Source organism: Mauremys reevesii, linkage group 15 (assembly GCF_016161935.1).
Source record: "Mauremys reevesii isolate NIE-2019 linkage group 15, ASM1616193v1, whole genome shotgun sequence".
NCBI classification, from domain to species: Eukaryota; Metazoa; Chordata; order Testudines; family Geoemydidae; genus Mauremys; species Mauremys reevesii.
This window is the reverse complement of record NC_052637.1, coordinates 39,366,737-39,390,092: the sequence shown is the minus strand read 5'-3', so window position 1 is coordinate 39,390,092 and position 23,356 is coordinate 39,366,737. Positions and strand designations below refer to the sequence as shown.

The following is a 23,356-nucleotide window of genomic DNA, read 5'->3' as shown; positions in this document are numbered from 1 at the left end:
CACACTAGTGCCAAAGACCGAGGTCAAATACCTCGACGACTACTACTACGACATGAGACTCTGATGTTTATGCATCCAAGGATTGCATCAGCCCCTGTGGCCACAGGGTCACACTGGGAGCTCATATTCAGCTTGATCCCCAAATCTTTTTCACTGCTTCCCAGGATAGCGTCCCCCCTCCTGTAAGTGTGGCCTTCAGGATTTGCTCCTAGATGTTTGTTTATATTTTGCCATACCAAAACACACGTTGTTTGCTTGTATCTGGATGGCTCTGTATCAGTGACCTATCCTCTTAATTATTTCCCACTCTCCCAACTTCTCACCTGTAAGCACTATCTGGCTTTTTTGTTGGTGGTGGTTTGGTTTTTTGTCCTCCACTTCCTACATACCTAGTATAGGGTAAGAACGGATCCCTGTGGAAACCCACAAGAAACAAATCCAGTCAATAACGACTGCCTGTTTTACAATTACATTTTGAGACCTATCAGTAAGCCAGTTTTTAATCCATTTAATGTGTGCCTGCTTAGCTTTATCTAATTTTTAAATCAAAATCTCATGTGGTACCAAGTCAAATGCCTTACAGAAGTCTAACAGTATTACCTTTATCAACCAAACTCTTCCCTCCCCCACCCCCTCAAAAATTAATCAAGTTAGTTTGACAGGATGTGTTTTTTCATAAACCCATGTTAATTGGCATTAGTTATGTTCCCTCCTGTAGCGGAGCAGTCATGCCACTCCAGCTAAGAAGGGGTTAAAAGCCAGCCCTGGGGGAGGGCCAGGGCTGAGAGAAAAGGCTAGGTTGATTGGGGCATGGCCCCAGCTGTGGCTGTTTCCCCAATCAGACCACAGCTGGCCCTATAAAAGGGCCGTGAGCCAGGTGCTCACACACTCTGTAGCTTATGAGAGAGAAGCTCCTGGCTGCCTAAGGCCTGGTCTACACTAAAAAGGGGGGTCGAATTAGGGTACGCAAGTTCAGCTACGTGAATAGCGTAGCTGAATTCGAAGTACCCTAGTTCGAACTACTCACCCGTCCAGACGTGGCAGGGTCGAACTCCGCGGCTCCCCCGTCGACTCCGCCACCGCCGTTTGCCGTGGCGGAGTACCGGAGTCGACCGCAGCGCTTCCGGAGTTCGAACTATCGCATCTAGATCAGACGCGATAGTTCGAACTCCGAGAAGTCGAACTCGCCGCGTCGACCCAGCCAGTAAGTGTAAACCTACCCTAAGAGCTGGGTAGGGTACCTGAGGTGGGGCAGGGCTGGGGAACACCAGCCTAGAAAAACCCCAGGCTGCAGGCCTTGTTAAGAGCTTACAAAAGGTACTGGGGCTGCAGAGGCAGCTGCCGATGATGAGTGGTTTACAGACTGCAATCTGTCCCAGGGAGCGGGGGGCTAGATAATGACTGGCAGTAGCCACTGAGGCAAGGGGAGGATAGGGGGTTCGGAGTTCCCCTGGGAGGGGAAACCCAGATTGTGGGTTACTGCAGGGGGCAGAACCCTGATGTAAAAGGGCACCAGGGTCTGGGAGGGACACGGGGGCCAGCGGCAGGTGAGACACCAGCCTACAGAGGGCACTCTGGGGCAGGTGAAGAGCTAATTCCCAGGACCACCAGCAGAATGTGCCACGCTGGTGAGTCGTCGCCCCACCACACCTCCTTTAATTCTTTACTATTTGAGTCCCCATTAAGCACACCATTATCTTGCCCAGGATCAACGACCGACTGTGAGGCCTATAATTAACTGGGTTGTCCTATCTACCTTTTTTAAATATTGGCACAACATTAGTTTTCTTTCAGTCTTTTGGAATTTCCCTCATGTTCCAAGGCTTATTGAAAATCAACATTAATAGTCCAACACCTCTACTAGTGTTTTTTGTTTTTTTGGTAAACTCTTGGATGCAAGTTATCTGGCCTCACTAACTTAAAAATCTCTAACTTAGCAGCTGCTGTTTAATATCCTCCTGAGATACTGGTGGAATGGAAAGCTTTATATGAGATGACTACATCATCTATATTTCTCAAACAAAACAAACATTTCTGTATTATCAATAATTCTACCACTTCCATCTAGTAATGGACCACAAGCTTTGTTAGGATTCTTTGTTCCTAATGTACTTAAACACCTTTTTATTGTCCTTAACTTTTCTGGCCATAGTTCTCCTTGTGTCCCTTTTCTTCCCTTATCAATTTTCTACAATTCCTAGCATCTGATTTATATTCATTACTATCAACTTCTCCTTTATTCTACTTGTTACTACTTTTTTATTTTATAGCTACCTTCACTTCCCCTCTAAGCCAGGTAGCAAACCTAATGAGTGGTGCCCTTTCTTTCCACTTAAGCCTCTTGAAATAAGGAACTCTAACATTAACTTTATGTACGTTTACACATGAAACCTGACTAGACCCCCAAAATGCTGCTTTTCCCCCTGCCTTTGGCTGCATGGCTTTTTGCCTTACATTTATGCAAGCTCAATCCCCTGTTGTATGTGGATTCCAAACTGATGAAATTGGCACGGTAAGGAGCCTCCATTTCCAGTAAGTAGGTCACTAACTGAACAAGAATGATATGCAAAAACATGAGTGTAACTTGCTGGAATTTTGATCAAGGATGTCCAGCATCTGCTCTGGATGACTCTACGCTAACTGAAGTAGCTGGGCAAAGAGGAGAAGAGTTTTTAGCAGGTTGGACATATTAAAATAAACACATGCGAATAGGACAGGTGTGATGAAATGTATGAAATTCCAGCCAAGTGCTCTGGATTTTCAGTTTAAAAATAATTATGCTTTTTAATTTGGCTTAAAAAAAAAAAGCACTGGTACACTACAAAAGAAGTGACTGTCTTCTTCCCCCCACCCCCGGTCACTATTTAAATCTCCTTCTCATTGATGGAGGATGACTAATCACAAATTTCCCCCTCTCCCCACTTTTTTTTATGTCCAAACTAAGGTAGATTTGGAAGGGATGAAAGGCCAGAAGAAAACATCTTTGAAATGCAATAGCTAAGAAAATATGAAAATTAGACTTAATCACCTTCATAAGCTCTGTTATTGTACAGCACAGTACTTAAAGCTGCATAAGTCATGGGTCCTAAACTTGCTTCTAGCATCACTGCGGCCAATAACTCTAATCTCAAAACATTTCCAGACAGGCCTCTAAGCACTTTTACAGGTAATGAAACTTTTTTTTTTTTTAAATTATAGCTCTGGCCATGCTTAGGAATTAAAGGAATAGACCCTCTATTTCCCAGCCACTAGACTGATTCAACATATTACATAACTTTTTTGCTCCTGTAAGCCTACTAGGTATTATAAGGGTAGATGGCTAGTCTTTAAAATGCAGATGTTTTACAGATAAATTGACACACAGAAGAATGTGTGATATTAACCCCAGCATCCAGTGACGAGGCCTGTGGAAAACAAGGCTGCAATAGCCATTATTAGGCATACTTTCCCTTCCAGGTGGTCTGAATTATTTTTCTCCCTGCTGACAACAGAAATGCTAGTCTCACTTTGACTAGCTGCCTGTAAGAACTGTTCCATGTTTCAGACTCTGCATGCATGCTTATGTGTATATCTCTGCAAAATGGTAGCACAGAATTAGTACAATTCATTCCACGTGAGAGTTAAAATAAACACGTTCTGACATCTCTCTTCTTGTATTTCCGCAATCCAGTGAAGTAAAGGGCTGGAAATGCTAAATCTACAGTAGAGAGACTAGGTGGGTGACTGTCTCTCTCTCATAACCTGGGACCGACATGGCTACAACAACAAATCTACAGTACACAGTCAGGTAAGGCATTTGGAAGGAGGGACAGGAGAGCGATGAGAAAACAGGGGTAACAAAAGTTAAATATGGTAATTGCACATCACTGTGTCTGTGCCTTCAATGACATGTGATCAGGACCTCAGCTGTGTCTCCCTTGTGATCATTCAAGGTCCCATGTTACTTTCTAAAAGTGTTCCTCTAGAACTTGACTTTTAAAAGACTACTTTAAAACCACTCTCGGATAGTATGGTTTTGAAGTTGTTTTTGAAATCCTTTTTTAAAATGGTTCTTATAAGAAATACTTATAAGAACTTTTTTTAAATTTTTATTAAGGACCTTTTCAGCAAGGAAGAAACTGAATGATTAAAGAAAATATTGGGGGGAAATGTTCCCCCCTGCCCCCCAATCGTCACAGATGTTACTTGTAACTATAGTACATACCAAATGTTGATAGAAGTATAATTTTCATGTTGACTGGTGTGGGATTAGAATGTGAGATACTGAGCTGATTATGCTGGGAGTTGTGTGTGAAGGACTGGCCTTGGGCTTGTTCTCATTGGCCAGTTAATTGTAAATAGGATACAGGTGTGTAGGATAATTACCCTATGGGTTATAGCTGCAGCTGTGTTGATTTGATTAATCAATTAGCAATTGATTGTCTACCATATTGTATATAAGAGCATGCTGGGAAATGAATAAATGGATATGCATACACACACACGCTGTCTCTCTCTGCTTGGGCTCTGTTCCTGCTCGAGTGCGATGCAACAGACTGGATCCCTTTAATTCCAATGTCTTTGGGCAGAATTAATATTTACTTCTCTAAATCCCTCCAGCAGGTTTAATTGAATATGATGATCTTCACTCCCTTCTCCTAAATAGCTGAAGATATTTCAAGAGGCTGCTAAATAGTTGTCTTGTTTCACCCCAGTGGTGCGTGATATGCTTCTTAAAATATACCTCCCCTATATCACAGGGTTGCTGTGAGGTTTAAAGTCACTTGAGACCCAAAAACAGCACTAGTCTCTACTCTACTCTATCCCTCTTTCCTACTTTATCACTCTTATTGCTCAAATTATTTTAACGTTTCCATTTTGTCACATACTCATAACCAGCAAGTGGTCTGCAAGGCACTATGCAAAGCTGGTGTCCTGGAAAGTACATCAGCCATTCCACCCATGCTATTACAGTGTAGTGGGTGACAAGTGGCTCACAGATCGAAGGACAGGATACCTTATATGCTTTAGCATCCAACTGGCATTTTGCAAACCCTGCTCACTCTCGCACTCCTAAAACCAGAGCCAGCTGGCAACAAAACTTCCCATCAAACAGATACAAGAAGTGCAAGGGCACCCTCAGGAGACCTTCTGCCAGAGCCACTCCTTATCACCGGTACAGGATGTGCTCACAGAACCACTTTCATCTCCAAAACATGTGGGACAAACACTCCTGGCACCTCTTCCAGTGGCAACATCTGCAGAAATGACCTGGTAATAAAGGGTGAGCACAGAGTGTGCACCTCTTTCCTGATAGAACTACAGAATGTTCTGCCAAGCCTATTTATGTAAATATGTATAAAATATGAATATTTATTTTTAAGTAGGGCTGTCCATTAATTGCAGTTAATTCATGTGATTAACTTAAAAATTAATCGCAGTTTTAATTGCGCTGTTAAACAATAGGATACCAATGGAAATGTATTAAATATTTTTGGATGGTTTTTCTACATTTTCAAATATACTGATTTCTATTACAAGACAGAATACAAAGTGTACACTGCTCACTTTATATTTTTTATTACAAATTTTTCCACTGTAAAAATGAGATTGTATGAGGTGAATTGAAAAATACTAGTACTGTAGTGCAATTACAAATGTGGATTTTTGTACTAAACTCAAACAACTGCACTCAAAAACAAAACAATGCAAAACTTTAGAGCCTACAAGTCCACTCAGTCCTACTTCTTATTCAGCCGATTGCTAAGACAAACAAGTATTGGGGGTAGCCATGTTAGTCTGTATCCACAAAAACAACAAGGAGTCCGGTGACACCTTAAAGATTAACAGATTTATTTGGGCATAAGCTTTCATGGGTAAACCACTTCAGATGCAAAGACAAACAAGTTTGTTTACATTTATGGGCGATAATGCTGCCCACTTCTTATTTACATTGTTACCAGAAAGTGAGAATAGGTGTCTGCATGGGACTTTTGTAGCTTGCCTTGCAAGGTATTTACGTGCAAGATATGCTAAACATTCATATGCCCCTTCATGCTTCGGCCACCATTCCGGAGGACATGGTTTCCATGCTGATGATGCTCATTTAAAAAAATAAAGCGTTCATTAAATTGGTGACTGAACTCCTTGGAGGAGAACTATGTCTCCAGCTCTGTTTTACCCACATTCTGCCATATATTTCATGTTATAGTAATCTGAGATGATGATTCTGCACATGTTGTTCATTTTAAAAACACTTTTTCATGGTAGCTTTGACAAAATGAAAAGATGGTATCAATGTGAGATTTCTAAAAATAGCTACAGCCCTGCACCCAAGGTTTAAGAATCCGAAGCCTCTTCCAAAATTTAAGAGGGACGAGATGCGGAGCATGCTCTTTTAAGACTTCTGAAAGCAACACTCTGATGTGTAAACTACAGAATCTGAACCACCATAAAACAAAATCAACCTTCTGCTGGTGGCATCTGACACAGAGGCTGAAAATGAACATGTATCAGTCCGCACTGCTTTGGATTGTTATGAAGCAGAACCTGTCGTCAGCATGGACACATGTCCTCTGGAATGGTGGTTGAAGTATGAAGAGACGTATGTATCTTTAGTGCATCTGGCATGTAACTATCTTGTGACGCCAGTTACAACAGTGCTATGAGAACGCCTGTTCTCACTTTCGGCTGACATTGTGAACAAGAAGCAGGCAGCATTTTCTCCTGCAAATAGGGTGACTAGATGTCCTGATTTTATAGGGACAGTCCCGATTTTTGGGTCTTTTTCTTATATAGGCTACTATTACCCCCACCCCCTGTCCCGATTTTTCACATTGCTGTATGGTCACCCTACCTACAAATATAAACAAGCTTGTTTGTCTGAGCGATTGGCTGAATAAGAAATAGGACTGATTGGACTTGTAGGCTCTAAAGTTTTACATTGTTTTGTTCTGAATGCAGTTATTTTCCACATTTGTAAGTTCAACTTTCATGATAGAGATTGCAGTACAGTACTTAGGTGACCTAAATACTATTTTTTACAGCGCAAATATTTAATCAGAAATAAATGTTAGCACTGTACAACTTGTATCCTGTTGTAACTGAAATCTATAAATGTAGAAAACATTGAAAAAATTAAATAAATGGTATTCTATTGTTTAACTGTGCAATTAATTGCAATTTTTAAAATTTCTTGACAGCCCTATTTTTAAGCATTTTTTTTTATCTATTTATATTTTCCATTTGGGGGTGGCCAAACAATTTTGGGACCTTCTGATTCAAAAAGTTAAAGCAGAAATTGTCACATTACATGTCAAAACATACCAAATAAATATCCTTAAATCTAACTCTAAAAAGTTCTCAAGCAGCTTTTTCTTTCTTTGCCTATATGTACATTTTGATTATCATCAATGAGGAAAAAAATTTCATCGGTTTGTGTGTGCAGTGAAATCAACTTTTACCGACACTTACTTAAAAATCTAATGCTGCCAAGGCTACCAATAGGTAATACAGAGAGTGATGTTGGAAGCTGCTTTATTAAAAAGCGTGGGTATAGTGCCACCAATGGCATCTGCTTAAGTTCGCAAAAGAGAGGGGGAACCCTAAGCTATAACCACTCCCACTTAATCAGCTGTTCAAAATACTGGTCAGTTCTGTGTTTAAGTGATGAATAGCTTAGCAGCAATCTTCACCCTTTAATTTTCAGTTTCACATTCTGTTTTCTCAACCCTAGGAAAGTTCCTCTGATATTTCAGTTCTCACACAAAACTATCTTTTGTTGTGTGAGATTCACTTTTTGCATTTAAGAATCGAGAACACATTTACTTTTACTTTATATTTTTTTTAACACTGCTCTGCTAGAGGGGCCAATCACATAAAATATATCAGGGGTTCTCAAACTGGGGGTTGGGACCCCTCGGGTCACAAGGTTATTAGATGGGGGCATTGCGAGCTGTCAGCCTCCACCCCAAACGCTGCTTTGTCTCCTGCATTATAATGGTGTTAAATATATTTTAAAGTGTTTTTAATTTAGCGGGTGGGGGGTCGCACTCAGAGGCTTGCTATGTGAAAGGGGCCATCAGTACAAAAGTTTGAGAACCACTGAAATATACTATACCAGGGGTAGGCAACCTATGGCCCGGGTGCTGAGCTGATTTTCAGTGGCACTCACACTGCTCAGGTCCGGGGAGCTCTGAATTTTAATGTAATTTTAAATGAAGCTTCTTAAACATTTTAAAAGCCTTATTTACTTTACATACAACAATACATTAGTTATATATTACAGACTTATAGAAAGAGACCTTCTAAAAATGTTGAAATGTATTACTGGCCCGCAAAACCTTAAATTAGAGTGAATAAATGAAGATTCGGCACAGCACTGCTGAAAGGCTGCCGATCCCTGCACTATACTGTTCCATACAACACAGAGAATAAAGGGACCATAATTAACCCTCTTTTGAAAAATGGGGGGGGGGAACCCCCTACACTTGCTCACCTAGACAAACTCGCTAGCTTCAAATCTCCTGGACTACAGCAAGCATTACTTTATGCTGCTTTTGCAAATTCTCTCCTGGCCAAGTGACTATGTAAGGACAATATGTTAATGCAAGAAGTTCTGAAATAGCACTGTGAAGGAAAAGTGGATATTACATAACTAACCTGAATCTTTACAAGGCTTCGAAGAGGTTAATTTTATACCAGCAGCAACCCATAGGGGTGCTATACACAAAAATGATAAACATGAGTTACTATTTTGTTTTATATCTGTTCAGTTATGATTTAGAGCAAGAAAAAATTAAATGAACAATGGAATATAATTAAAATGTAACATTCAACATGTGCACTTCCTTTGGTCAAAGTCCATAAGTACATATGTCAGTGAGTCACATGTGACTAGCTTCTCACAGCATTGCATTTTAACTTGTCTAAGGTTTTGTTTTTTAAATCATAAATCACTGAAATGAGGAACTGGGATGTAAGTATATTTACTATCTCACACTCTGATCTCAGTATAGTATTGTGATCAGAACTTCTCTAACATAAAAAAACCTGTGTCTACAAGATTTTTTTAAATATGGATTTAAAAAGTAAACGGCAACTGATAATGTTACAATAAGTATATCTATGCTATAACACATTAATTCAGACTTGTAGCTTCCGACTTTCGTGTGTTTAGCGAGGAATCTGTAATAAGGGATTTCCTCACTTTCTTTTTCTGTAGTATCCTATTAGTTGTGACAGCCATATATTCCATATCTGGCACTGATTCTAAATCTTCTGTACTGTAATTTCCTGAAACAGATAATCTTCTATACTATTTTGCATACATCAAGGTGGTATTAACTTCTGGGATACAGAAATGATACTACTTTCTGTTCCCTTTTTTTACTGCACTTTCTTTAGGGTGGGAAATAATTCCATACAAAGGAATGTAGTTTTAAGTTCTTGAATAACAAAACTAAGCAAATCATGTCTTCCTAGTGATCTGCTTAATGTTTGAGATGCTAGAATTCTGTATCTTCTTATGAGCTGCCTTCTTAACTTATATTTTACCTTTGGAATTCTAGCACTGGAATTCTGAGCCTTAATGTGTTTATAAGCACATTAATGAAAAGAAACCTGTATAAGACTGTTTTCTCAATTAACAAAGCAACTTTACTGAGGATGGTCTCTACCCTCAAATTTATTGCCTACATATTTTTGATGGAATAGGAATATTTTATTTCCAATTACGTACAAATGTGGGATCTAAAAAAATTGATCTTTCATTTAAACCAAGGATGAGACTTGATCTTATACATACATATATCAACTTAGTGACCACTCTTTTCACTGCATTGTCTCCAGTGTGAAGAAAGGCACCAAAACCAAATTAAATATAATATTTTTGTCAATTTTTCAGAATAAGTTGTTGGAAATGACTTAAGGAGTAGGGATTCCAGAGTTGAATGACAGGAGCTATTCAATTTTTTTTTTATTTTGTCAAGCCTGGAAAGGTAACTTCATAGCCAATATTAAATGATCTAACATATGTTATGCCTTTATTTCATGCTAACAAATATGACTATTTCAATATAGTTTCTTGAGGTAGGGGAAGGTTGTTGATGACTCAATTCAAAAGTAATGTAAACTTAAAGGCACTTGTATGATGGAGCTGAGAGTGGGACGGATGGAAAAGGGATTCAAGAATGAGCCTATTCACTGAAATAATGTTTTGTGGGTTGGCTACTTGTCCACTCCCATTTTACTGGTACTGAAGGGAACTGACAGGGCTATTGCTGGGAAACGCACAAAGTTAGGTTAAAACCAAAAATGGGCTTCTTTCCCTTTACTAGGCAAACCTGCTTAGAAGTTTTTTTTTCTACTAGGCATCTGGTCCTGCTTGATCAGTTTTTCCAACTCTGTGGCTGGGGGAATCTTACAAAAAAAAAAACCCATCCCACCCACCTTCCATCCCTCCACTCCCTACTGCATAGGAGGCAGGATTCCCCCCCTATGAGATACAGGTCAGCAGGTTGGGGTCTCCTTAGTGACCAGTCCTGTGAGCATCATCATCCTGTTCTATTTTATATGATCAAACTTCTTTGGCTCCTTCTGTTGGAAACTTTTTTACATTTCTCCACGTGGCTGGAAAAGATGTTTGCAGCCAATCCAAATTAGGAATAAATTATATAACACCTCTGAATCTCTGTTACAAAAGCAAAACTAGGGGTGGGGGGAAATACGAGAGCAACCCCTTGAGTTAAAGGATAAACTTACCTTCTCACCATGTCCTTTCCCACTGCACTTAGTCAAAGTGTATTGATTGACACTACAGTTGCAGGACAGACTGCCCTAAAGTTCTAGGAACACCTTCCCAAGTGGCCGCTGCTGGCAATGTCTCTAATCCACCCCCAGAATCTATCTGATGGCTGCAAAATGCAAGAATAAGCAGCTCCCATATGAAATCCGAACCAGCCGGCTCAAAGCTGCATCTTGTGTACCCAGGAACCTCGTCGCCGACAAATAGGTGCATCTACGTGCACAGTGACGCCTACTTATTCCATTCAAGACCTGTCTGAGATGTTTATTGCATTCCCCCAGCATTTTTACATTTAAAAAAAAATCGCCTACAACTCCCCCCCGCCCTTGGGATACAAAGCAGTATGAGTCCTGAACAACCAAAGGTTTAACAAGAGAGAGCCCTCTCTCCAAGTCCCCAGTGCTTCTAAAAATCAGTACTGCCCCAGTCCCACACAGCCTATTTTAAAGGCGAAATCAAACAAAATCCTTCCATTGCAGATTCCCAGCGATCTGATATCACACTCACTGCCTTTGACCAAAACTTACAAATATTAAATGGGGGTGGGAGGTGTCGGTGGAAAATGATCTCAATACTAGCACCAGAACAATACTTTCTCATGGAAACATGGGTATATATTTAATTCCTAGTGACTCCTCTCAAGTTTCACCTTCCATCCCTGCAGCGACCTTTTTTTTAAAAAAAAGTTTGGTTTAATGCTGCAGTTGAAATTATCCGCTGTTTGGATGCATTTTGCCTATTTTGCAAATATATACAGTAATGCATGTATCTGCTCTTCAACATTCTTTATCTGTCCTGACTATGCAAAAGGCAAAAAGAGCTCGGTAATCCCAGCACAAGAATGCAAATAACGTCAATGCACAGCTGAACTGCAAGCCCTGCCTTACAGGAACTGTGTGTGAGTGTGCCTGTGTGTGTGTCTGCAAAAAGAAGGCACATACTAAACAGGAAATGCAACTGAAAGCTATGGAAAGCCTCAAACTTCAAAATGCAATTGCATCCCGAAAATTGCATTCATGCACTTGAAAATGCATGCATGCCTTTTTGCATATTTTGCGAGGAACAGAAGTCGGATCCTTACCTCTCGGCTGAGACATTTTCCCCTTTGCTTTGATGGGGGAGGGGAGCACAAAAGACTTTGCCTTGCCTCTCTTCTGTAGCTAGTTTTGCAACAAAGATGCAAACTGCAAGCGCTCAATCTTCATGCAACTGGAGTTTTTCTGACTTGCTGCAGCAGATCTCTTTGCAGAGAGGGGCCGTGCAATTGCACACCTTGCAAAACAGATTGCAAAGTAATTTTTTTCCCAATTGCAATGGAAGGGAAGGCTCTGCTGCACCTACATGATGGGCCAGGGCTGGCAGCTAAAAGCTCCAAACTTGGATCTGAGTATCTTAGTGCGCAGACGTCCTTCCTACGAGCACCGCAGTGATCACTGGGTAATGTAGTTTCCCGGAGAAGTCCACGGAACGCTTCCTTAAGGAGGAGACAGTTGCCGTGGTACGTTGCAAAAATTGCACGACACAGCACAGTCGATCTGGATGCATTGCAAAAATAATCGTCTCGGTCACACTGCAGAAATCGGCTTCGCCACAAACGACTGCACGTCCTCATGCTTTCAGGGAGTGTCACGGCAGCAGCCTTTTAGTCAGTTGTGGCTTTGATCAGCTGGGGGAGATGCAGATTACTATCTCCCTAGTTACAATATTCCTTTGGCGATTGTGTGCATTTTTCTGTTTATGGTAGTTAATAATAGTCCTTCCTTGTTATGCATGTTGCTGCAAAATCCAGCAGCCTGTCTGCTTAGCAACACAGGTTGACTGGAACACAGTTCACCAATGCTTAGGTACTGACTCCCAGTGGAGCAGAGTCCAGTGATATTAAGCCCTATACATGGCTTTGGTCCTAACTACCTGACAATGATAAACCATGTCTCCTTCCTCCAGCAGCCTCCAAGGACAGCCATGTCCCACTGGATCAATGAAACTGTCAGTAGGGGGCAGCTTGCTGAGCTCAAGAGCTGGAGCCTGATTATGGAATTAACTCCCCCAGGAAATAAAAATGTCCATGGAATTTACTGCTTTCAAAACTAAGTGCCGGACTAATTTCTTCGGTTTGGCCTTCCCTCTGTTAGTGTTTGACATGCATACAGCACATTGATTCGCTCCCACCCACAAAAATAAACACATTACAATCTAGTTACGCTGTTTCTCCTGTGTATGGGAAGGAAAAAAGAGGATTACTCCAATTTTTAAATACGTAAGAGGTAGGGAGACACTGGTGCGCATATAGAGAGAGAGAGTATATGCTGCAGGTTTTCAATACTGCCATTTGGAGGCAGTTCAGGGAGACAGTGCTGTAGAAATACTTCATTTTAAAAAAACCCACCTATTTAACTAACACATAATTGGGAAAAATCCGCTCTTTGTTTAAAGATTCAACGATTCCTCTTTCAGTTAGGTTAGGGATAGGCAACCTATGGCACATGTGCTGAATGCGGCACGCGAGCTAACACTGCCCGGGTCCTGGCCAGTGGTCCAGGGGCTCTGCATTTTAATTTAATTTTAAATGAAGCTTCTTAAATATTTTGAAACCTTATTTACTTTACATACAACAATAGTTTAGTTATATATTATAGACTTATAGAAAGAGACCTTCTAAAAAGGTTAAAATGTATTACTGGCACGCGAAACCATAAATTAGAGTCAATAAATGACGACTCAGCACACCACTTCTGAAAGGTTGCCGACCCCTGAGTTAGGTCTATAAAATTTCCCACTCCAGTTTTCCAATCATTCCTCCAGCAAATACAGAGGAGATCAGACTTGCCATTTACTGAAATCTATAAGGCTACTGAAAAAAAATCAACCATGGAGAAAAATAATTCTGAAAGGAGGAATGAAAACGATCCAGATCTTCCCTTTATGCATCATAAAGAAGCAAAAGGCAGGGTACAAAGACGTTTTCCCTTTCTTCAGGCCTGTATTCAGGAGTGCCCGTCACTGTTATTGCATTAGTGATGTATAAAAACTAATCGTGCTTGTTTCCTTACATTTCCTTGACCTCTGTCTTCATACAAAACGTGGTATCCAGGCTGTCAAATTTTATTGTGAAGTCCTCTTCATATCATGGGAATGAATGGCTCTATTTAAAGTCCTATTCCATTCATTTTTTCAGGTGGTGTGTCAAGGTCTGACATACAATTTTTCAGTTACGAAGTTCTTATATTGAGTAACTATTTTATGGAGAGAGACTCTGAACTCAGACAGTCTTTAACCAGCTGGGTGCTTTTCTTAATGTCTTTATCTGACTCTGAAAAAACAAAACAATGTTACGGTATTTTCTTGAAGAGCAGCAAGCCTGCTTTTCTACTGCAGTTTTATTCAGAGTGATCACGTGTGCTTTAGTTTTGTTTCCCCCCCAAAAAAAAATCAGCAGTTTTCAATAACTGATATGCTGAGTAGTATATTTATATAGAATAGTTTGTAATAATGAGACAGTAGCATTAGCTACATTAGAATACTTTTTAAAACTACACCAGTATAAAAGTTAGGGTTTGATAGTAATGAAGAAGAACCTAATACATTCTAGGTTAAAGGGGCCTGTAAGTGAATATGGAAGTTTAACACTGTTTTGAATGTGATCTTGCTTCTACCAGGGCCCTGATCCTGCAAAGAGTCAACGTCATGCTTAATTTGAGGTCAGTGGAACTGTTCATGTGCTTAAATTGTGTGTTTGTGCGCGCGTGTGTCTGCAGGATTGGGCACAAATCAGAAATAAAACCAGTAGAGCTGCATCAGGCCCACGTGTCTCCTCCAAGTCACGTACAACCCAAACATATGTTGGCTTAAGTTAGCCTAGCTTGCGTGAGAACAGTCACGCCGCAAAACACTCAAGTGGCACAGAACGATTTTGTGCAGTGCACAGAACCACTTAACTTGAATTTAAAATCGCACTTAACGCAAGCTAGAGACTTTTGTGCATGGACAGGAGTTGGGCTGGAGTTATACCTCAAATTAACGCTGCAGTGAAGACTTGCCCTTAGTTAAGAGGAACAGAAGGCACAATATAACGAGGAAGGGAATAAGTGTCAACTTTAGCTTTTAGTTTCCTGTCTCTTGGCAGATTATTCACTTTTGGTTTGTTTTGAAAACGTCATTCCAAACTTCCAGATCAATATGTAGGGCTTTTTTTAAATCTTGTACTAAGTAAAAAACTGACAAACCCAAACAGCTGCTTATAGGTCTCTTCCAGGCTATCAGGTAAAGCCTTCATATTGGACAGGTTTTTTTAAACTGCATATTGTATGTTGATATGCTGTATCAATGGCAGCTGGGTTAGCCTGCGTGAAAGCTGTCCTTGTAGTGTGGACAGCATGCTACTACGGGTAGCAAAATGCCTCTCTTTGGAGTGATCGTTCTCCACAATGAGGGTCAGCCGTGCTCCACCTGGGATGAGCAGAAAGGGCCTGAATCACAACTGACCTATGTCTACACTGCAATCAGGAGGAACATATAGACGTACCCAAGGTAGCTTTGATCGAGCCAATTTATTACGCATAGCAGTATAGCCACGTTGGCATGGAGTAGCCACCAGAGTATGTAGCCAGGGGCCTGGGCAAGATTGTGCTCAGCTAGCTAGCCTGAGGCACCCCCAGAGCTGACACTGCTACGTGGCTGTTTTTAGCAAGGGGATGTCTACGCTGCACCTACGCATAGGGGCAATTGCACCGCCTCAGTGTCTAGGCCCACTGCTATCACTCGGGTCCTCAAAAATAAATATTGTTGAGTGACCCTTCTTCAGCCAATCTAGCTGACATTCTTATTCTGGATGCAGATGTCAATCTTAGGGATGCGTATTAATGGGAGATCCTAGGGGATGTAACTTTGATCTATTCCTGTGTAAATCTCGCCTTCTCCATCTAACCGATCCATTCCAGAAATTACTTATAAAGCGCCGTAGATTCTTCTTAGAACTTTGCAAACCACATAGGAGCACGTTCATCCCTGGTGTAACTTACTGGTATTACTCCAGGGATGGATTTGGCCCCTAGGCAATACAGTTCCATGTCTGGGGAGCTTACACACTCAATTGGGACACAGCACAATCAAAGTGCGAAGCACACAGGTGGAAATGCCTGGTGCAAGTAGATCAGAGATGGGATGAGCTCTTATTTTCTCTCTCAGCTGGATAAGATGCTCAAACTTTATTCTGAGTTTGAAATGGAAGAGGCAGTCCAAGGCAGCGTTTGTGCCATGCTGATTGCTGAGGCAACTCTGTCCCAATGATCCCATGGAGAATTCCCACAGAGGCCAATGAAGTGAGGAGCCAGAGGCCATTTCTGCTTGTGCTGCATAGCAAATCTTAACAGTGGTGAACAGTTTGCCCCACCATGCTGGAAAATAGGGATGGTGGACAGCAAATGGTCTCTTCCTAACTGAAAGGTGGGGCCCACTTAAAAAAAGTCTGTTTTAAACAAAAGTAGGGCTTTTTTAAAAGTGGTTCCCACCTCCCAAATCCATTACCTGCGGGTCATTTTAAATAATGAAGCTGCCTTTCATTATAGGAGTGTAAAAATTTACTTCAACCGTCTAAAGTTTTGTTTTGGGGGCTCTTAAAAGACTTACAGCGAAATTCGTGCTGTAACTTTTATATACAAAATATAGCGATACCGGAGGTATGAAGTCCCGCATAAAGGGTTCCGAAGGAACATAGCTATAATTATAAGCCGTGCTACTAGTCATTACTCTAATAGGCTTTTTCCATACATTGGAAAATGTGTATTGTAGCAGATTTCTATACCACAACTTGGTCTCTCTCCACTTTTTCCTTCCAACATGCCTCTAGTGACTTAAACCATATTATGCAGTAGCCCCTTGGCAAATGGTATTTTTGCCATTTTTCGTTATGAGGGCAAAAATAAAAAGGATATGGCAACGTTCAATTAGCTGTATGCTTGCATAACTTTCTAATGTCCAGGGTGATTCTTTGGGAGGCAGGAGGGCAGGGAAATGGCTTAAAATATACCCCTCTTGGAGATCTTACATGCCAAGTTTCATATTAGAGAAAATCTTTACAACCAAGCAATAATTCCCTGAAATTAGGGGTTTATTGTGGAAATGCTGACAGACCTTTAACTAACATATCCTGAATGGCCGTGCTACAAGACAGTAGCTAAATTAACAGTGGCATGTGTGGCCTTCAAGCATTGCTGTAGCAACTTGGCAGCATTCTGAAATCCTAGCCAATTTGAAGATCTGTATTGAGTTGGTTTTTTTTTTTTCTCCTAGTTTGTTTTAAATCCTTGGATTAAAAGTAGGTGGTCGGATTTGGAGGCATACTAAGTGATATTCTTTTTGATTTTTCACTTCTTAGCTTTTGGACTGCCGCTCAAAGAACATCCACCATGAGACCGTGCCAGACTATCTGTTGTAATGCATTTTTCCTGTAGAAGGTGGAGTTATCTTTCATTGCAGTTTTAGCAACACTTTCTACATGCTCCTTCATCACGGGCTTGCACATAAAAGTTGATACATCCCAACAGCATTCTGTTATATACCTTGGATGGGAAGGCACAAACAGAATATAGGAGCAAAACTTACGCTGCTGGAACACAATGAATAATGAACTGTAGAGGGGCTTTTTGCTGGTTAATGTCTTTTATTCCCCCATGATGTGTAACTTTTGAGTGGTAATGATGACTGCATTTATTTTATTATTACCGTGATGAATTCATTGTGCATAAAGTTTACTCACTTGAGTATTTGCAATGCATGAACTTAAGTACATATACGAGTCTTTGCAGGAGCAGAGCCCTCGGGTAGGTCCACACTACAGCCGCACAGCTGTGGCATACAACCTGCCACAATTACCAACTTTCATGTGGTAAATAAGCACCCCGACTTTCACAATAAGCCAAAAATCAAGCTAATCCCATTTCAAAACAAGCCAATCCCTAAGAACCCCAACACCCTATGTGACTAGATTTTCTCCCCCACCTCAGCGTGCAGTCTGGGACAGTGGTGGGCCCTCTGTGCACCCCTGACTCTCTCCTCCCCTTGCCCTGCATGCCCCCATGCTTGCCCCTTCTTGCCAGGAGCTGATAAAAAAAAAAGAAGCTACAAGACCAACAAGCTTCAAGCCAAAAACTAGCCAACAAGCAACTCACAAGCCAATTAAGCCAAAAACAAGCCCAATTTCTGCGTTTTTTTTCACGGGTTTGGCATGTCTGCTTCCTATGTCAATGGAAGTGTTTTTTCCATCTATGTAGTTAATCCACCTCCCAAGAGGTGGTAGCTAAGTCAGCGTAAGAATTCGTCCATCAGTCTAGCTGCACCTACACATGGGATTGAATCAAACTAACTGTCACACAGGGTGCAACATTTTTCACTGCCCTGAGTGACATAGCTAGATGGAGCTGATTTTTAAGTGTAAGCCAGGCTTTAGATTGTAAGAAAAGACCATCTCTTACTACTGTGGAGTAGGTGCAATAGCAGGACCTAATTGTTGATGTGCATATAGGGCCTGATGCATCGACAGTTAATGTCAATAGATTCCCATTCACTTTAACAGGAGTTGGATCAAGCCTGTGCTGCCGTAATGAGTTTAATATGCCAACTTTCCAACTAATTGGTACTGTACAGTAGTAATATTAGACACACCAGCAAACAGAAGACCTAGCAGTCTTTACATTTTAAAATAAAGGGACACCGGCAACAAGATTGCTCTTGCAAAAGTATTGTCCAGCTTTTATGCCGACTCTGTCTGAACATCCTTGCATTCAGTTTCCCAAGGACAAAGCAGCAGAAGACGCTTGAAAATCCTCCCATCTTTAACTTCCACTCTAACTTCTATATAGGCACTGGTCCAGATTTATAATGCTGTTGTATCTTTGTCATTTTCCAGGATTTGGTCCTGTTCCCAGTAAAGTCAAGAGCAAAATTCCCTTTGCAAAAGTTACCCTGTCTTTTTCGTTTGTTTGTCTGGTTTGGTCAACATTTGTTTCCTCTCACCACCACCACCCTAATCTCTTTCAGCGGGCTGTCTAAGGCCAGGTCTGTACTCAAAGGAGCCCCTCCAGTGCAAACACTTACTACAGTTACAGAAGAGTTACAGCAGCTTTGCCCCTCAGCCCCTGCTCAATTGAATTCTAAGTCATCCCTCAGGGTGCTTGAGTAACTTTCAAACACAGTTGAAGAGTGGTTATTTTACTACTTACTCCTTTATACAGAACTAAGAAGTAAATGTGGATGTAAAACATAAATGTCTTATTTATAAGGCCCTACTTAATTTGTAATATTGCTGATCCCTCAATATTGGGCTTCCACTACCATTTTGACAACGGGAGCCCTAGCTCTGAGCCCGGGCGGCCGACAACAGAAAATCGCAGAAAAGTATTAATGGACCTTATTGCTTCAAATAACTAGGTCCATTTTTACTTTTCCACGATATCCCGTGGCTTGTCCACAACTCAGTCACAATTTTTTGACAATCATCCTGCCATTCAAGTAGGGCCTTACTTATTTGAGTATTTGCCAGAGTCTTAAAGGGGAATCACTGCCAGAGCTCAGGACTTCCTGATTCTCAGCCTTGTTCCTAAATCACTGGAGAACATCTTTCATTGTATATTCCCCATGGTGGTAGCTCCTTTGATGTATTCTTAGCTATATACCCTACTTAACCAGGTTTCAGTATTGATTCTGATCAAGATTTGCTACTTGCAAAGTTCACTCAGTACATGAAACAGTTATCTCAGTCTCTAATCTTTGAGCTGAACAGCAGAAAGTGCAAATAAACGAACTGAGCGAGTGAGTGAGATACTGCAGGAAGGGGTCATGGAAGGAGAAAAGGCCCTAGGAAATGAGAGAGGAGGACTGGTCTTGTGGTTAATGCAGAGGACCGAGTCATGAGACCTGGATTCTATTTCTGTTTTTTCTTCTGAGATTTTTTGAGAGCAGAGCTGGGCAAATAGTTCAGAAATATTCTGCGAAGAGTCATTCCAGTTTTTTACACTTTTTGACTGTTTGTACCTGTTCTGAGTTCGCTTTCCACAGATATTCTAAAAAATGAATTTGTTGGCAGGAGTGTTTGCTGAAATGGCAATATTTTAAGGCAAACACTGCAGAAAGCAAATCTCCAACTTTATAAGCTAGAATAATCACACTGGAAACTTGGTTTCTTTTGGGAGGCGGGGAAGCTTGTAGAGCCACAGAAATAAACAATGTGATGTATTGGTCCAATCAAATACAGCTGGAATCTTCAGTATTGAAAATTTGCTAATAACTGCTTGTGAACAAGTGTAGGCCAATAATTATTTGCAAAAATCTATGATCAGTTGAAAAAACAGAGAAAAATACAATTCGTTGAATATTCTCCTTGCTTTATTCTTCTGTGACTTGGACAAGTCTCTTCATGTGTGTGTGGCTCAGTTTCTGCATCTAGATAGGAAGGATAATATTTCCCTCTATCTACCTCACACAGGCGTTGCAACTTAATTCGGGAACGTTTGTAAAACACTTTTGAGATCCTTTGTTTGGAAGGTGGAATACACATGTAAAGTGCAACAGTGAAGGCAAACACAGAATGGAAGCAGAATTGATATCTGAAACGCAGCCTGAGCTTCTGTATAAGAGGTCAGATATTTGATGACAAAGCAAAACAGTTTAGTGAATGTGCCTCCCTGTCACATAGTGTGAAGAATTGCCTTTACAGTTAGTACGATAAAGCGACTGTCCAAAGGCAGTGTGGATTTTGGATGACTGATACATGCAGGGAGGACAAAGGTCATGATGCCTGGGAAGCGAGATAGTCAAAAAACAATGCAGATTGTAAATGAAGTCAAGCAAGTGGAGGAGCACTGTCAGCTAGCTTTGGTGGAGCAGAGAGATGGGACGTGCTCCAACAATATCTCAAAGAAGAAGTCAATGATTATTTGTATTTCCTTCATTTCCTTGCATTTTTATTGGAATATGCCACTTCCAGCCATCATCACCTTTCATGGGAATGAGAACCAGGTGAAAGGGAAAAAATAGTTTGGGACAAGCATAAAAAGGTAGGTTTTTTAGGAGAGCGACTTTAGCCCATCACTGTGTATGAGTGTAAATTTGGACTTTTAAATGCGGAGTTTTCTAAATGAGATTTTCACCAAAGAAATATTTCCCAGAATGGGGGTGGAGGAGCCACCAAGCTAGGTGAGGTATGAAGCACCAGTTGCAGGCAAACATGAGCAGGCTGCTTAATTGTTAAGTCTCAAGCTTTTTTTCTTTAAAAAAGAAAGTCTGTAGCTGTTCTAGTTGTAAAGAAAACCTTAAAACCCGGCTCGACCTGAGTGTAACTGATGCAATGATGTCTGAATTTGCAGAGAGCCTGAAACAATAGCTCTGACATGTGAACTGCCCCATTCATCACAGTGGTTGTGAACTCAGCCAGGATTATTTAAATGTCAGAATTGTTAACTATTCACAGCCAGAAGGAATGAGTGGAAATGTCATATTCTCATGATCTACATAGTCTACTCTGAGTGACCGTTCAGATTACAACAGTCTTTTACAACAAGCATGTGTGAAAAGGGTAATGGGGGGTGCTTAGCTTTCAAACGTTGAACAAATGTTGCACCAAAAGATGACTGTTATGGACTCTTAAAGACCAGTAAATGAACTTAAGAATAACTGTAGTGAGGCGGGGTGGACAAAGAAATCTTCATTGCTTTAGAAGATCAAGAAGCTATTGAATGTTTGTCGAGAAGAAACTGGCCATTTGGAGGAAAGGATGCCACAAGAGAGCCTGCTAAGGAAAGCCAAAGTGATAGATGGGTGAAGTAGCAAACAAGAACACACTTGCCACACAGTAGAGAAGGTGACAAACAATGAACAATCATGAGTACTGGTGGCTTTTATGGGAGGAAAAGCCATCTGCTCTTTACTGGTGCGAATGGTGCAAAATGATATCATGGATTCCTTTGTTCTCCATTTTGAAGGCAAATGTAGGCTGTGGGTGCTTTTGCCCTTTGCAAGCCAAATAAATGGAGCTCCTGAGAGATAAGCTGCTATATCTTTCGTTTGATTTTAGCTTCCTTTATTTGTCTTTCGTACTCTTACACATTTTCTCTTGCACCCGTTAGCGGTTAATGCACGTTTTCCCTGGTGTCTTCGTTAGTTTAATACCTGCCACCCCCACCCAGACAAACTAAAGCTAACACTGTGAAGTTAAGCCTGGAGATTTGGTTTTTAACCAGATGGCTGAGGAATTCTTGTAGAGGATAAAACCACCTATAAAGTCTTAAAGTAGATCAGGTCATAAAAGTGACAGGCGCCCAATAAATGAACCCCATTCACAATTTAAGTAGTCTAAGCAATAATACAATTTTAGAACTGGAAAAAATTGGCAGGTCAGAATAAAGAACTGAGTGCTTGGTAATGAGAGAGGACGATATTTGTTTCCTTCAACATAACTCAGACATGTAGGCTAAAGAGTGTGCTGCAAGCAAGAATATACCACTGTATGTATCTTGATTTGCCAAACAACACAGAGCTATGCCAACTCAGGGTATAAGAGCCATGAAGGATTTATTAGAATGAATGGCCAATTTCACTCAGACAGACAAACCACGGGGGGTTTATGAAATTAGAAATCTTGTATTTATTTTTTACATATTCTATATTGCACAGTATCTTTTCTGTGACTATTAATCTGCCAAGATAGACAGAATGAACATGACTGACATTTTGTTTGTTAAACAAAACAAAACTTGAAATTCTCTAGGCTGCGAAAAAATGGATTGACAAAATGTAAATGCACGAGAAGCCCCAAGTCTGTATTCGGATGAATGCATGTTAAGCACACGGCTTTCATCACAACCACGCTTCCTTCTTGTGTGCTGTCGAGGGGGCATGTTTCTGATCGTGTGATGTTGTAATGTGGGAGATTCCCAAGTTCAAAGGTAGCATTGCATCTTTGATTTTTCTACTCTGAATGTTTACATGGATTTTGGTGTGCTTATAGTTCAGCCACTAATCCCTCACTGGTCATTTTCAGTGATGGTTTCCCTCTTAGTCTATCATATGTATAAATAAATAGGCTTCTCTCCTTTTCTTGGTTAAATAATACAAAAACATCTATATATATAATCTCGGGAACTCAGCTCAGCCTTCATTCACAGTCTTCACAGCCTTTTGCTCTGCACAGTCTGCATTGTTTTCATGGTTATCACAGATTTCACAAAACCATTCAAGCTCTTTGGAAGGTTCAATGACTTTTTGTTTGCTGTGACAATTTAACTAAACAGATTTGGCCAAATAATAGTCTAATTTAATAGTCTGTCTGGTCAAATCTATGATCATGAAAGTAGAGGTGTTTTGTAATCCTGCAGCTGCATCCATGAGCGAGGACCTTCACACCCTCATGGGATATCATTGATGTTGATGTGGTGGTGATGGGGTAAACCTGCTTAGGTCTAATTGCAAGGTTGGGGCCTAACCACTGTGAAACGTACAAGGGCTGTAAGATATCCTGATTCTCCTCTCACTTCTGTTGGTGTAAATCAGGAGTAACTCCACTGATTTCAACCAAGTTGCCCT

At 40.8% G+C, this 23,356-nt stretch overlaps 2 protein-coding genes across 7 annotated transcripts in view; one reads left to right on the top strand and one right to left on the bottom strand.

The window, feature by feature from the left end:
- MAP2K6 (mitogen-activated protein kinase kinase 6) overlaps positions 1-12,192 on the bottom strand; it is an 86,743-nt gene extending 74,551 nt beyond the window's left edge. For 5 of the 6 annotated variants that reach the window (XM_039500862.1, XM_039500859.1, XM_039500860.1 and 2 more), the window contains exon 1: positions 4,205-4,247. In XM_039500862.1, coding sequence (XP_039356796.1) covers positions 4,205-4,232 — 28 coding nt within the window. In that variant the 5' untranslated portion in view covers positions 4,233-4,247. Of the gene's footprint in view, positions 1-4,204; positions 4,248-11,864 lie in introns of those variants that run through there. The other variant, XM_039500863.1, reaches the window with a different exon arrangement.
- ABCA5 (ATP binding cassette subfamily A member 5) overlaps positions 1-23,356 on the top strand; it is a 96,743-nt gene that overhangs the window by 5,746 nt on the left and 67,641 nt on the right. Inside the window, exon 3 of the mRNA XM_039500855.1 lies at positions 3,671-3,787. The gene's annotated coding sequence lies outside the window, so the exon portion shown is untranslated. The remainder of the gene's footprint in view (positions 1-3,670; positions 3,788-23,356) is intronic.